At 40.9% G+C, this 16,272-nt stretch overlaps 1 protein-coding gene across 2 annotated transcripts in view; it reads left to right on the forward strand.

The window, feature by feature from the left end:
• TMIGD1 (transmembrane and immunoglobulin domain containing 1) overlaps window positions 1-16,272 on the forward strand; it is a 532,600-nt gene that overhangs the window by 461,674 nt on the left and 54,654 nt on the right. Inside the window, exons 1-2 of one of the 2 annotated variants that reach the window (XM_082244948.1) lie at window positions 8,488-8,617; window positions 9,874-9,943. In XM_082244948.1, coding sequence (XP_082101074.1) covers window positions 9,889-9,943 — 55 coding nt within the window. In that variant the 5' untranslated portion in view covers window positions 8,488-8,617; window positions 9,874-9,888. Of the gene's footprint in view, window positions 1-8,487; window positions 8,618-9,873; window positions 9,944-16,272 lie in introns of those variants that run through there. The other variant, XM_082244949.1, reaches the window with a different exon arrangement.

Below are 16,272 nucleotides of genomic sequence, written 5' to 3' on the forward strand. Positions count from 1 at the left end.
TCCTCTTACATGACAGTGCTGGTGAATAACTACTTAGGTAACGAGGGATATTTTATGGGGTTGGGGAATGTGAGAGATTTTTGACGTGAAGCTTACATAAGGCTTCACTGCCAACCACTAAACAGCGTGGCAGGGGAGGAAAGGGAAGGTAAGTATGTGAAACAGGAGAGGGTGACAGTTAGGTAACCCTGCTGCTTTGCCTTGCACAGACAAAGAACAGTGTATATTTAAAGTATTCAAGATGTATTAAGAAAATGTGGTTTCCATGGAAAAAGGCGGATAGATGTTTTAGTCATGTTAAAGTGATTGTAACTGTCTCGTTTTTTTTTCTATTAAAATAACAAACATATTATACTTACAGTATCTCACAAAAGTGAGTACACCCATCACATTTTTGTAAATATTTTATTATATCTTTTCATGTGACAACACTGAAGAAATTACACATTGCTACAATGTAAAGTAGTAAGTGTACAGCTTGTATAACAGTGTAAATTTGCCGTCCCCTCAAAATAACTCAACACGCAGCCATTATTGTCTAAACCGCTGGCAACAAAAGTGAGTACACCCCTAAGTAAAAAATGTCCAAATTTGGCCCAATTAACCATTTTCCCCCGAAGTCATGTGACTCATTAGTGTTACAACGTCTCAGGTGGGAATGGGGAGCAGATGTGTTAAACTTGGTGTTATCGCTCTCACTCTCTCATACTGGTCACTCGAATTTTAACATGGCACCTCATGGCAAAGAACTCTCTGAGGATCTGAAAAAAAAGAATTGTTGCTCTACATAAAGATGACCTAGGCAATAAGAAGATTGCCAAGACCTTGAATCTGAGCTGCAGCTCGGTGGCCAAGACCATACAGCGGTTTAACTGGACAGGTTCTCCTCAGAATAGGCCTCACCATGGTTGACCAAAGAAGTTGAGTGCTCATGCTCAGCGTCATATCCAGAGGGTTTCTTTGGGAAATAGACGTATGAGTGCTGCCAGCATTGCTGCAGAGTTTGAAGGGGTGGGGGGTCAGGCTGTAATGCTCAGACCATACGCCGCACACTGCATCAAATTGGTCTGCATGGCTGTTGTCCCAGAAGGAAGCGTCTTCTAAAGATGATGCACAAGAAACCTCGCAAACAGTTTGCTGAAGACAAGCAAACTAAGGACATGGATTACTAGAACCATGTCCTCTGGTCTGATGAGACCAAGATAAACTTATTTGGTTCAGATGGTCTCAAATAAGTGTGGCGGCAACCAGGTGAGGAGAACAAAGCCAAGTGTGTCTTGCCTACAGTCAAGCATGGTGGTGGGAGTGTCCTGGTCTGGGGCTGCATGAGTGCTGCCGGCACTGGGGAGCTACAGTTCATTGAGGGAACCATGAATGCCAACATGTACTGTGACAATACTGAAGCAGAATATGATCCCCACCCTTCGAAGACTGGGCTGCAGGGCAGTATTCCAACATGATAACGACCCAAAACACACCTCCAAGATGACAACTGCCTTGCTAAAGAAGCTGAGGGTAAAAGTGATGGACTGCCCAGCATGTCTCCAGACCTAAATCCTATTGAGCATCTGTGGAGCATCCTCAAATGGAAGGTGGAGAAGCGCAAGGTCTCTAACATAAACCAGCTCTGTGATGTCCTCATAGAGGAGTGGAAAAGGACTCCAGTGGCAACCTGTGAAGCTCTGGTGAACTCCATGCCCAAGAGAGTTTAGGCAGTGCTGGAAAAAAATGGTGCCCACACAAAATATGGACACTTTGGGCCCAATTTGAACATTTTTCACTTAGGGGTGTACTCACTTTTGTTGCCAGTGATTTGGACAATAATGGCTGTGTGTTGAGTTATTTTGAGGGGATTGCAAATTTACACTGTTATACAAGCTGTACACTCACTACTTTACATTGTAGCAAAGTGTCATTTCTTCAGTGTTGCCACATGAAAAGATAAAATAAAATATTTACAAAAATGTGAGGGGTGTACTCAGTTTTGTGAGATACTGTACCTCCTCTGTGCAGGGGATTTGCACAGGGCAGCCTGAATCCTCCTCTTCTTGGGTCCCTCTTTGGTGCTCCTGGCCCCCCCCTTCTGTTGAGTGCCCCCTCAGCAAGTAGCTTACTATGGGCGCACCTGAGCCAAGCTGCAGACTGTTCGGCCCCACTCCTCTCTCTCCTGATTGGCTAACTAACTTTGATTGACAGCAGCGGCAGCCAATGGCGCCGCTACTGTGTTTCAGCCAATCAGGAGGGAGAATCTTGGATGGCTGAGACACTCGTGGACATCACTGAACAGCTCAGGTAAGTGTAAGTGTTAGGGGGCTGAGGGGGGCTGCTGCACACAGAAGGTTTTTTTTATCTTAATGCATAGAATGCATTAAAATAAAATAAAAAACCTTCTGACCTTAAAACTCCTTTAACCAGTTGCGGACCGCCCGCCGCAATTTTACTGCAGCAGGCAGCCCCTCCTGCGCGAACTGACATAGGACTACATCGGTCACGCGTTTGGTGCTAGAGGGCGAGCGGGTGCCGCCGGCGTCGCTGTGGCCCCCACTGGGCAGCGGGGATGCTGATGCACGGGGCCAGGGGCTGCGATTGCCGTCGGCCACCCGCGATCGCTCCCCGCTGCGAGAGAAGGATGGGCAGCTGTTGTAAACACACCTGACCGTTCTTCTCTCTGGAATGATCACAGAGGGCCTGTGATCCTTCTATATAGGATCACAGGTCTCTATGTTCATTTCAAAAGCCCATACCCACACAGTTAGTAAACACTCCCCTAGGCTTACATTTAACCCCTTGATCACCCACTAGGTTAACCCCTTCCCTGCCAATGGCATTATTACAGTTAAAGTGCATATTTTTAGCACTGATTATTGTAGTAATGTCACTGGTCCCCCCAAAAGTGTAAAAAATGTCAGTTAGGGGTCCGATCTGTCCGCCGGAATGTCGCAGTCTTGCTAAAAATCGCAGATGGCCGTCATTGCTAGTAAAAAAAAAAATAAATAAATAAATAAATAAATAAATATGATACAAATCTTTTCCCTAGCTTGTAGACGTGATAACCTTTGCACAGACCAATCAAAATACGGTTATTGGCATTTTTTTTACCATAAATATGTAGCAGTATACAAATTGGCCTACAAGGATGAAAAAAAATTTGATTTTTAATTTTTTTTTTTTGGCAATGTTAGATAGCAGAATGTGAAAAGATTATTTTATTTTTTTTCAGAATTGTCGCTCTTTTTTGTTTTTAGCGCAAAAAATAAAAATCGCACAGGTGATCAAATACCACCAAAAGAAAGCTCTATTTGTGGTAAAGAAAGGACACCAATGTTATTTGGGTACAGCGTCGCACGACTGCGCTTTTTTCCATTAATGTAACATAGTGCCGAATCACTAAAAATGGCCTAGTCATTAGGGGCAAATCCTTCCGGTCCAGAAGTGGTTAAGTAAACCCACTTCTTTGCCTTGCAAAGGCAAAGTACAGTGTCTATTTAAAGTGTTACAGATATATTGGGGAAATGTGGTTTCCATGCAAAAAGGTGGATAGATGTTTCAGGCTTGTTAAAGGGTAACTCCATTTTCATGGGGAAAAAACAAAACAAATAGAGGCTTACGACTGAAGTCATATTGTAATTGAATGTTATTAAAAATTACCTTTCCTTTCCTTTACCAATCTACAGCCACCGTAATTTTCTGAAAATGCAATATGGCTACCTGGAGATGATCTGTACACAGAATGTGTACTGAACACACATCAGAAACATCATTTCCTGCTTGTGTGATTGGCTCTTTTACCAAAAGTCCGCCTAAGATACAAGTCAGATGTCAGGCATCCCCTGCAACAAAAAATTTAATTTTTGGTGAGATACTCCCAATTGGAACACGTTTAAAGGGATGCAAGTGCAGCAGATTTCCTCATTAGTGCTCTGCAGCTGCAAAGCTGGTTAATAATTATGAAACCACTCCCATTAGACCCACTCAGCACAGAGGAACAAACAGTGGTTCCTTCAGAATAACAAAAAGTAGGAATACGCATAAAAGGTTGTTAGAATCCTTGCAATGTACATAGATCAGCCAGAGGAGAATGTTTTTTTGCTCAACAAAAGTGGAATTACTCTTTCAGTCTGCATCTGCAATAAAGTTAAAATAACTAAGTGCTCGCTGCTTTTCCCACTGAAACAGAGTGATGAGGTAATGAAGAAAATTATCTTTGTTATAAGTCTATGGTGGAAGTTGCTAACCACCAATTTCCAGGCTATATATATATATATATATATATATATATATATGTATATATATATATATATATATATATATATATATATATATATACAGTATATATAAAATGCGTGTGTATGTATATCTATATATAGATATATATTTTGTGTAGGGGGACTAGATATTTTATTAAAATTAGGTGGGAGGTCTCCTCTAAGAATGCGCGTGTACTCAGAAGTGGTAATTTACCACTGCTTAATAACCGGGCACCAGTGATTTTATCGTACTGTAATCTGGCTTTGTCTCACAAGATTACAGGCAGCCCCATCACTTTTACACAGATCTCAGTTGTTTTCAGAGGAAAAACTTCTCACCTGTTCTCCCTGTGAGGAGTGAAGTTCTCCGCTTCATAAACAGGGTGCCAGAGGAGATCATTTTCCTCTGAGGAACTGCCAAGAAGTGAACTGAGAAAAAAATTCTCAGTTTCATAAACGTACACCTTAACCATTGTGACCGAATATATCAAGGAGTAAACACGTCCCCAAAACTGTCTAATGTTAGAACACGTCCACCAGTTATGGAAGGGCGTCCCCACCTGTCCACAACCCTGAAAGCATAAGGATGAAACCCCTGGGAACGTTTTTGAGAGGCTTTCTGGTACTAAGTACCACCTGGAATAAACCTTAAAGCTTGCTTCTATCAAGGCGACATTCAAAATGCCCTTATGAATACGAGTGTTCTAAATTGGCCAGTCTTCTTCGCCAGGGTCTAGATTAAGGTCTTTCTCCCACACTAATTGGTAGGAAATTAAGCAGTCAGAGCAACTAATAATTTATACAGCATACACCCTCATTGCAATGTAGGCTGCAAGCAACTATTCGCAAATATAGTTTGTGTGGCAAGGTCGGCACTCAGATTCTGCAGATAATGAGGGTAGCATTTCTAGATGCTTCACAAAATACGATAGGGAGCGAATGCCCTTACAATCACTAAAAATTGGCCTATCCGATATAATCCCTTGCCCATCCACCACCTAAACTGCTGATATTGCAGGCAAGGTGGGAACAAAGGATTGTTAAACAGGGGAGCAACCAGGATATTAGGAGAGTGAAAGGGCCACCTCCTACAGGAGGGGTCCCATAATCCTATGGAATAAGAAAGGGTCGGGCTTAATAAAGCTTTGCAATGTCTGGAAGGGAGTCAAAGCACCAACTCTATAGGTATTGGGGAACAAGCTTGACCCTCCAAAGACACCCAATCCAGCCAATAATAGGAAGAGTATATTTCACATTTGGGTTAACTGTGCTGCCAAATAATATTAATGAAAGTCTGGAACTCCCAGACCTCCCAAGTCTTTGGAAGCATACATCACATTGCGTGCTAAGCGGCTACCTTTAGTCCCCCAAATACATTTTAAGTTTTTGACTTGAAATTTCCAGATCGCTTCCAACGGCACAGCTTTTGGTAAGGTACAGAAGTAATACACCAATTTAGGGAAAACAGTAATTTTGACTGACGTATTCTTCCCATCCATGTCTGTATATCCACAAGAAGTTGAGTAAGAAGTGATGGGTAGTTAGTTTTATAAAGCACTGAAAAATGAGGGGTAAGCTTAATACCTAGGTATGGGAGTGACACCTATTGCCAGGCAAAAGAATATTGGGAGCGCAAATGTTGTATTACTAAATCTGCTACAGTAAATTGACGGTCATAGCTTCTGATTTTTCTCCATATTAACGCTTTCATAGTTTATAATGAATCACTTTCACTGGTATATCCAGAAGACCAAAGGGAGTAAATAAGACAAATTCATTGTTCATACAATTTATTGACTGATTCTTCCGTTTAACAGAACTATATGGATAGGTGGGAGGTGGATCTTCAGGAGAATCTTGAGCTGGATAAGTGGCACTTCGTGGCTCAGGAGGCATCAAGGTCACTAATAATAACTTAATTAATTAAAGAGAATTATAAAGTGCTTCTGAGATGGTACATGGTGCCGGCTAAGCTGACAACATATGTAATGAAAGCATCCCCCTTGTGTTTCAGTGGCTGTGGCCGGGAGGGGACGATGTACCACATATGGTGGCAAGGCATTATTGAATTAGGGTGTATAATTTTATCTACACTCTCACCCGAGTAAATCTGACTAAATCCCCAAAACAGGTTCTGTTGGGGTGTAAGGTGGAGACTGCCTCGAGACCCCAGAGACAACTCATAACCTTTATATTTACCTCAGCAAAAATTATAATAGTGAAATCTTGGAAATTGCCCATGTTACCATTCGAACAGCTCAAGCACAAGCTCTCCTGGATTACGATTAATGAACATATGTCAGCAATTTTAAAAAATAAAATGAAGATGTTTGAGAAAGTATGGGAACCATGGGTCAGATACCTAACTAGTGATCCTTGATCCATAACCGGCTAAGTGAGTTCCAGGACAGTGGGATTCGGAGCACAAGGTCTTATCCAACTTCTTACCTCTTAATTTTTACCTTTTCTTTCTTTTCTCCTCTTAATCTCTGATTTCATCTTTCTCGGGTCTTCCTGATTGTCCTAAATAAACCTTGATAAGGAAATATCCTCTGAGGGGGATGTCTTTCTCCTCCTGGAGGGGTGGGTCCCCTCCAGCAGTTGCGAGATTGTGGTCGGGAGCATATCTGGCCCGTGGAGGTGGTGGCAGCCCATGGGGTTGGAGCCACAATACGAGTTGGTATAGTTTTTTTTATTTATTTTTTTATTGTATAATGAGCTTGTGATGTGACTTACTCATGTGATATCAAGAATCTACACAGTTTTTGGGGATAGCGCACAAAGCTAGAATGATTAATATAGTTTGGAAAGACTTTTATTTTCTTAACAGAAGAAAATGGAGGGAAAAGGGAGTTAAAGAAAAAAGGAAGAGAAGAAGAAAACTCCTTTTCATATGCTGGTGGGCTTTCAGTCCCTTAATGTGTGTTGAACATTTGTGGAAGATATGCACTCTTTGTTGTATCATTGTATTCTGTTTGTTATTGTGAAATTGAATAAAAAAATAATGAAACCGAAAATGTATGATGCAGACAAAATGTATGATGAGATCCAGGGCAGTAACAAGGCATGCGCAGGAGGGGCGCCTGCCTTGGGCGCAGTTGGGGATTTGGAGGGTTGTGCCAGAAGGGGTGATTTGGAAGGGGATTTGTACTAGGAGGGTGAATTTGTGTTAGTATTAGGAAGAGCAATTTGGGGGGAGGGGGATTAGTGTTAGGAGGGGAAATTGGGGCTGGTAGAGAGGGATTTGGATGGGGGAGAAGATTTATGCTCACAGAGGAAATTTGAGGGGTAAAGGATTTGTGCTAGGATGGGAGATTTGGGGAGGGAGCAGGTTTGAGCTTGGAGGGAGGATTTGTACTGGAAGAGTTGTTTAGGGAGAATTTTGACTTTCAAAGGGAATTTTCGCTTAGGGGTAAGTGTGAAGATTAGTGCTTGAATTTTATGGGGAGGGGGGGGGGGGGTTCTGACACACAATGCTTTTACATGGGGGAGGGGGGCGTTTGGACGTTTGGAATCTTCATCCTGTTTGCTAGTTGACTTTGTCTCTGAACTGATGAGATCTATGTTGTTATAGTCATTGGCACTGAACATTCATCTATTTTTAAAGTTTTGCATTCAGCATTCTTGCTGCATTTTGTAAAAAACTTTTGTGTCTTTCAGATGAGTTGAGCTGTATGAAAAACAAAATATATATGCATTTTAAATATATAAATGTATACTATACATTCATTTTATACAGTATATGTATAATATACATATAATAATGAATGTGCATAAACTTTTATGTTACACAGAAGTACCCAATATTTTATGTTTTTACTATTTACCAGCAAGTGAAATGTAAAGGGTTGTGGTGACTCACATTGATCAATTCAAAACCCTAATTCTGAAAACTTGGACTTTTTCAGTGTCAGGATTTAGTAGTGGCTTTTCATACAGTAGGGAGAATGGGGTTTATCCAAGTATTGGGGATTTAGCCTTAGTGATAGATTGTTTTCATACAATTTCTTCTGAGACTACAGAGAAAACTTTTGCAACCTTAAGCAAATTTACAGGGGTGAATGGCACGGAAACAATTCTAGATGCCAGAAATCTCTGAAATTCACAGTCACTTTGAGGCCTCACCCAAAGCCATTAAAAAGACCAGAAACAAGCTTGTCTATGCTCAACAATGCAGAATGCTCTTCTTGAGAGTGGTTTTATATTTACTCAAAGCCCATAAAACAAGGTAGACCTTGACCTGTAACTTCTCAGGCGTTGACCCTGAAGTAAATATAGAGTTTAGAGTGAATAAGAACAGCACCAAAGAACACAATCCTAATCACATTGTGGAGTTAGCTCATCAAGGAAGCAGAGGTTCATTTCCAAAAGTAAGAGAATGAATTTGATAAATTATGTGATTTCTTCTATTTTAATTGTAGATAATACAATGTCTTTTCTAGAGGGCCTCAGAAATACTTGTCATGGTAAAGTTTTGGGGAATTGCAGAAAATATTTCAGATTATTATGGAAATAGTTAACAAAATGTTGCAGTAAACAGCTTATGCTTTAGTTTTAATAACTGGTCATGTTAACATATTGCTCCTGGCTTCCTAGATAGATTTTGAAACTATTTATAATATAAGTATACAAAAATGTTTTAGCCCTCAAATACTAAAATGTATATTTTCAGTCTTGCTCTTTTGAAAATACGTGCAATGTTTTATATTGTAAAATGTGTAATTGATCTGTAAAATCTAACCCAGGTACCATCATTTCATGGGGGCCTTGGGAATTCAATATGTCATTTGATTTTGTTACTATGCCATAGTAAAAAAGCTGAAAGTTGGCCACATTGCCATTGAGATGAAATTACTCTACAAGGGTCATAGTAACCTTTTACTACTTAACAGAATAAAACATAGCACTAATCACCCAAAACAGAAAAATACATTTCCAGTGGAAATGTGATATTAGGTGCAATTGTGAAATTTGTACCCTATTTTCATTTAAGGCCCCCCCCCCCCCCCACCCCCCGGGAACCTCTATGCTAGCTGTTTTCCACCACGTTTATAAAGGAATTATTAGGACACAATAAAGGAAATAATAGATAACCATTGTTATTTGTTTTTTTTTTGTTTTTTTTGGGGGGGGGGGTGGGGTTTGTTTTGTTTTTTGTTTTTGTTTTTTTTGTTTGTTGGAATTTAAAAGTGATCAGAAATCAGAAAAAAAGTACCATCATTTTAGTGAATAATGCAAACATAACTGAAAAATTCATAAAACAAATCTGTAAATAGGAACCTTTTATTCTCAGGTATGTGTACTGCTCTATATAAATGGGGCACATTTCAATTAATTTAGGAATAGCTGAACAGAAATAAAAAACTGAAGAAAAATGATAAACAAAATGCAACCTGGAAAATGTACAAAAGGACAAACTCCCCTAATGTACAAAATGATTCAAATGCTATTTTAATCTTGATAAAAATGAAGCTGTGAAAGAATGCTTACCAGAAAATTGTCACACACAGCTCAATTTTTTCGCCCCCCCCCCCCCCGTAGTATTTTGTTGTTTTTAGTGTTTAAACATGTGTCGTCAATTTATGCAGCATTGTACATTCACATTCTGGGTTTTTCTCCCTTTTAGGTCATAGTAACAACAATGAGACATATGCTGGTATTACCTGTGTTTTCTTTTTTATTCTATCAAGTAACAGGTAGGTACTCTGAATAGCAAAACCAGCAATTTTAACACAATATGATGACACGAGAGCCAGTGCTAGATTTTAATACTGCAACTCATAAATGTGTAGAAGGCCAAATATTTCCATTTTTAAATCGGCTGTGTAAATGTGACATTTACAAGATAGAAAATTGCCACTAAGATAAGGAACTTTAGGGAAATTCCAGAGATTGGGGTGAGGTTTGTATCTAATGCAATGTGGAATATTGGAATGTTTTCCACTAAAGGTGAATTCTAATTTAAATTGATATGTATTAATTAGGACATGTCACAAAAATTAGAAGAGATTGTCTCAGTAGGTGGATGGGTACATAATAATTATTTTAGGGGTTGTCCATGCACTGATGTTAAAGTGTGATGGTAAAATTAATCCTTCTGAAAAGAATATGAATCTTCTCTGTTTTATGTGAGCAAAAATATCAAAATATACCTCTGAACACCCATAAATATTTGCAAGTTTTCTCTTTTTATGTCTGATGGAACTGACAGAAAGCCAAGATGGAAAAAATCCAATAAAATATTCTTTATAATGCAGATTATTGAAATTTTAGAGATCCTTTGTCACATAAAAATGCACACATCTTATTCTTACAATAAAGTGTATGTTCAAGCAAAACTTTTTTTTCTTTTTTTCTTTTTGGTAGTGTGATTTACTGCTATTCTAGACTCAATTTAAGAGATCTATCTTTATTTCCTGTCCTGCAGACAAGAAGTGAGGAAAAATTGGTTACAGGGCCACAGAGGGCAATAAAAAGCTTACAGGTGTTCTAACTTTTCCCTAATCTACTAAAAAAAATATACTTTGCAGTAAGCTTAACTACCTTATATTGTACCACTGCTCAGTCTACTCGGAGTATGCTAACAGTATATCAACAGTTTCTTTGTTTTACGTATTTTTCTTACTGATGGGTAATGATGCCTGTAACATGTAATCTGGGCTTTGTACCTTGTATAATTTAATAAGGTTTACATATATATAAAAAAAAAAAAAAAATATATATATATATATATATATATATATATATATATATATATATATATATATATATATATATATATATATTTCTGTGTAGGAGAATTACCTTCACTATTTCTCTGGTGAAACACTTGTCAGCAGAACAGCGAGAAGTAGGAGGAAATCTAAGTCCTGGATGGCAGTAAACCTTTAACTATTATTTTTAAACATTCAACAGAAATAGTTTTTTGACTGGACATACACATTGAAGTAAGATAAGTAGTCGTTGGAACAGCATTAATTCAGTGTAGAATGCTGTTAAGACTTTGGTCTATATACCCTAGGAACAGAGACTTGCTGCTAACAATCATGTTAATACAGCTTTATAGTTTTTACATCTCCACCTACTGCAAGTCACTTTACCATAACAAAAAAAAAAACTTTCTCTGATCCTCTTTGTCTCTACAAATATTCATCTGCTCAAAAAAATTCAATGAACGCTTTGAAAACACTTCAGATCTCAATGGGGAAAAAAATCATGCTGGATATCTATACTGATATGAACTGGGTAATGTGTTAGGATTAAAAGGATGCCACATCGTTTGATGGAAATTAATTTTATCAACCTACAGAGGGCTGAAGACACCCCACAAATCAAATTGAAAAAAATAATGCAGCAAGCTAGCCAATTTTGCTGAAATTTCCTTGCAGCAACTCAAAATGTTACAGTAGTTTGTATGGCCCACTGCGTGCTTGTATGCATGCCTGACAACTTTGGGTGTCCTGGGGTATTTCCTCCCATATCTGGACCACTGAGCTCCTGAACAGACTGAGTAGCAACCTGGTGGCGTCGGATTTACCGAAACATAATGTCCCAGAGGTGTTCTACTGGATTTAGGTCAGGCGAGGGGGGGGGAGGGGCATTTATTGGTATCAACTCCTTTATTCTCCATGAACTGGCTGCATACTCTGACTACATGAGGCTGGGCATTGTTGTGCACCAGGAGGAACCCAGGACCCATTGCACCAGTGTAGGGTCTGACAATGGGTCCAAGGATTTCATCCTGATACCTAATGGCAGTCAGGGTGCCATGGTCTAGCCTGTAGAGGTCTTTGTGTCCCTCCATGCATATGTCTCCCCAGACCATCACTGACCCCCCACCAAACCGGTCATGCTGAACGATGTTACAGGCAGCATAACATTCTCCGCGGCTTCTCCAGACCCTTTCACATCTGTCACTTGTGCTCAAGGTGAACCTGCTCTCATCTGTGAAAAGCTGTCAGTTCTGGTGTTCAATGGCAAATGCCAATCAAGCTCCACAGTGCTGGGCAGTAAGCACAGGACCCACTAGAGGACATTAGGCCCTCAGGCCACCCTCATGAAGTTTGTTTCTGATTGTTTGGTCAAAGACATTCACACAAGTGGCCTGCTGGAGGTCATTTTGTAGGGCTCTGGCAGTGTTTTCCTGTTCTTCCTTGAACAAAGGAATAGATACTGGTCCTGCTGATGGGTTAAAGACCTTCTACGGGCCTGTTCAGCTCTCCTAGAGTAACTGCCTACCTCCTGGAATCTCCTCCATGCTCTTGAGACTGTGCTGGGAGACACAGAAAACCTAGGGACAAAAAATTTCAGTGGCTGTGGTTGTCTCATTGTTGTCCATCTAATGCACCTGTTGTTAATTTCATTAACACCAAAGCAGCTAAAACCTAATAACAATCCCCTCTGCTACTAAACTGGCCAGATCATTATCCCAGGAGTTTAATTGACTTGATGCTATTCTCTGATTAAAAAGTGTTCCTTTAATTATTTTGAACAGTGTATTTAGAGAGGTAAGCTAAAGTTCTGCTTGCTAAAACGCCAATGTGAAGCTAAAGAGTAGGACTTCTGAATTCCTGTGATATTCCTTCCTTCTGATTGAGTAGCATTGGATGCTACATGTGTGAGCACTTTACATAGTGAGTCAACCATGGGTGGTAACCAGTGGAATTCATCGGCTGGCAAGCTGCAGTGTCCCAGTGACATGAAGAAAGCTGAAATAAATTCCTCCAAAGTGTCAGCACTTACTACCATGTTGCTAGAGTTCGAAATAATCTTCTGCATCACAGTGGAGAAGGCACCTTAACCACAGGATTTCGTCCATCTATTAAAAGCTTTTGTTTTCTGAGCTCTGCGATTCCTACATTGACTATTATTGGCTCTTGAAGAAAAGGATGCCATGGTGTCTATGAGTCATTCCATCACTGCAAATACTGTCATATTATGTATTCCTATATTGAAGTTAAAACTTTGTTAGGCTTTGGAAAGTATATGGGATAATTACAATTTTACAATCAGATTTTAATTTATGTGTCCCCTTGGGCAGATTTGTTCTCACTTCCTGTCCCAGTGACATTGGGTTAGAGATGTGGAGAAGTGACCCATTTCTCCATCAGCAGGTACCCTTCCCCCCATGTTGAGGGTGTGTATCCTAGTATGGTAATGGAGAGGATGGCCACACAATTATCTCCCTTCCTTTCCTGGCCAGCCAGGCTGCATGCTCAGATAAGGGCCTGGTATGCCTTTTTTATTTTTGTGGGGTTCATCCTTAAAATTATTTTAAGACCTGAAGGGCCTAATATTAATTATGAAGGGAAACCCCCACACCCCTGGCTGCTTTGTTCACATGGCTGGGGATGCCCAGTAAATGAATTGGGACAGGTGATGTCCCTGGTTGCTAAAGACAAAACAGGTGCAAGTACCCACCACTTTCTTAACAACCATTGACAGAAGAAGGAAGCTGCCATATACAGGTACAGCTCAAAAAATTAGAATATCATCAAAAAGTTAATTCATTTCAGGAATTCAATTCAAAAAGAGAAACTCATATAATTTAAATAGATGCGTTACACACAGAGTGATACATTTCAAGCAAGTTTTTTTTTTTTTGATGATGATTATGGCTTACAGCTAGTAAAAACCCAAAATTCAGTATCTCAGAAAATTAGAATATTACATAAAACCAATAAAAAAAAAGGATTTTAATACAGAAATGTTGGCTTACTGAAAAGTATGTCCATGTACAGTATAGTATGCAACCAATACTTGGTTGGGGCTCCTTTTGCATGAATTACTGCTTCAATACAGCTTCAATACAGTGTGGCATGGAGGCGATTAACCCGTGGCATTGCTGAGGTGTTATAGAAGCCCAGGTTGCTTTGATAGCGGTCTTCAGCTCATCTGCATTGTTGGGTGTGGTGTATCTCATCTTCCTCTTGACAATACCCCTAAGATTCTCAATGGGGTTTAGGTCAAACAAGTTTGCTGGTCAATCAAGCACAGTGATACCATGATCATTAAACCAAATAAAAGATGGGCTGGCGCTCTAGTGCAGTGAGATACGGTTAGTGTGAAGGTAAGATCATGGGTCAGAACATGACTAAGGTAATAATAAATGGGTTACCTATATAACAATAGGCAGGGGTGAAGTCCGTACGGTGGATGGACTGCAAGGATGATAAGCAGGGAAATGGAAGTCTGCACAAAGGGCCGGCTCTGCTGCACAGGAAGTCAATCTGTGGACGGAGTGAAGCAAAAGACAAGCGGAGCGCCTCTAAGTGCAATACGTTTATTGAATTAAAGCATACAGTAAATGGTAACTCACTAGAGATGAGATAAATGTAGGCTCAAATGCGAAGTCATGTGGTCAACTGTCCGTGATGCTGCTGCCGAGAGGAAGGATGTGATGGTAATCCTATCCGGTCGGTGCACTTTGACCCTGCCTACGTCACGCGGTCGACGCTGAGTCCCAGCCTGCCTCGAGAGTTCGGTCTCGGAAGAGAGAGCCGGCATCTCCCCGCTATTCATCCACCGGATAGGATTACCATCACATCCTTCCTCTCAGCAGCAGCATCACGGACAGTTGACCACATGACTTCGCATTTGAGCCTACATTTATCTCATCTCTAGTGAGTTACCATTTACTGTATGCTTTAATTCAATAAACGTATTGCACTTAGAGGCGCTCCGCTTGTCTTTTGCTTCATGATCATTAAACCAAGAACTGGTATTTTTGGCAGTGTGGGCAGGTGCCAATTCCTGCTGGAAAATTAAATCAGCATCTCCATAAAGCTGGTCAGCAAAACATAGACTGTGGAAAATTGTGCATTTCATTTTGAAATCAAGGCCCCAAAGTCTGGAGGAAGAATGGAGAGGCACAAAATCCAAGTTGAATGAGGTCCAGTGTAAAGTTTCCACAGTTAGTGATGATTTGGGGAGCCATGTCTTTTGCTTGTGTTGGTCCATTGTGTTTTATCAAGTCCAAAGTCAGTGCAGCCATCTACCAAAAAATTCTAGAACACTTCATGCTTTCCTCTGCTGATCAACTTTATGGAGATGCTGATTTTATTTTCCAGCAGGACTTGGCACCTGCCCACACTGCCAAAAGTACCAATACCTGGTTTAATGATCATGGTGTTACTGTGCTTGATTGGCCAGCAAACTCGTCTGACCTAAACCCCATAGAGAATCTGTGGAATATTGTCCAGAGGAAGATGAGAGACACCAGATCTTACAATGCAGATGAGCTTAAGACAGCTATCAAAGCAACCTGGGCTCCCATAACACCTCAGCAGTTCCACAGGCTGATCGCCTCTATGCCACGCCGCATTGAAGCAGTAATTCAAGCAAAAGGAGCCACGACCAAGTAATGGTATAGTGCATACCAGTGGCGGAACTACCAGGGTTGCAGGAGTTGTCATTGCAACTGGGCCCTGGAGTTCTGCCAATGTGGAGGGGCCGATCCGTTCTGGCTGTATTACTGTGAGGAGCTGGCCAGCCGCCCCTCCGCTCATCCTGCCATGCAGGGTGTGCGGCCAGGAACTGAGGGGAAGTTGAGCACTGGAGCCCCGCCTATACTCTCCAGAGAGAGACAGAAGTCGTGAAGGGACACTGAAAAAGAAATGTCAGCTGACCAGCTGACACCAATAGAGTTAAGGGGGAGGAGCTTTCCCCTCTGCAAGGAGACAGGCATCCTTGTAGGTACGCATCTTGAATGCTGAGGGGGAATCGTCTGACTGACAAAATAAGTAATTACTAGTGCATCTGATCCCAACCCCCCACCACCACAGATCTCATCCCTATTCCCCCCATCACCACTGCCACTGATCCCCCCCTTACCACCACCATCACCAATCCCCACCCCTCTCACCACCACCGCTGCCACTAATCCCACCCCTTCCCACCACCACCACTGTCACTGATCCCACCCCCTCTCACCACCATCGCTGCCACTTATCCCACCTCCCACCACCACTGCCACTGATCCCACCCCCCTCACCACCACCACTGCCACTCATCCGCCCTTACCACC

This window comes from Pelophylax lessonae, assembly GCF_965119305.1.
Source record: "Pelophylax lessonae genome assembly, chromosome: 2".
Classification (NCBI taxonomy): Eukaryota; Metazoa; Chordata; class Amphibia; order Anura; family Ranidae; genus Pelophylax; species Pelophylax lessonae.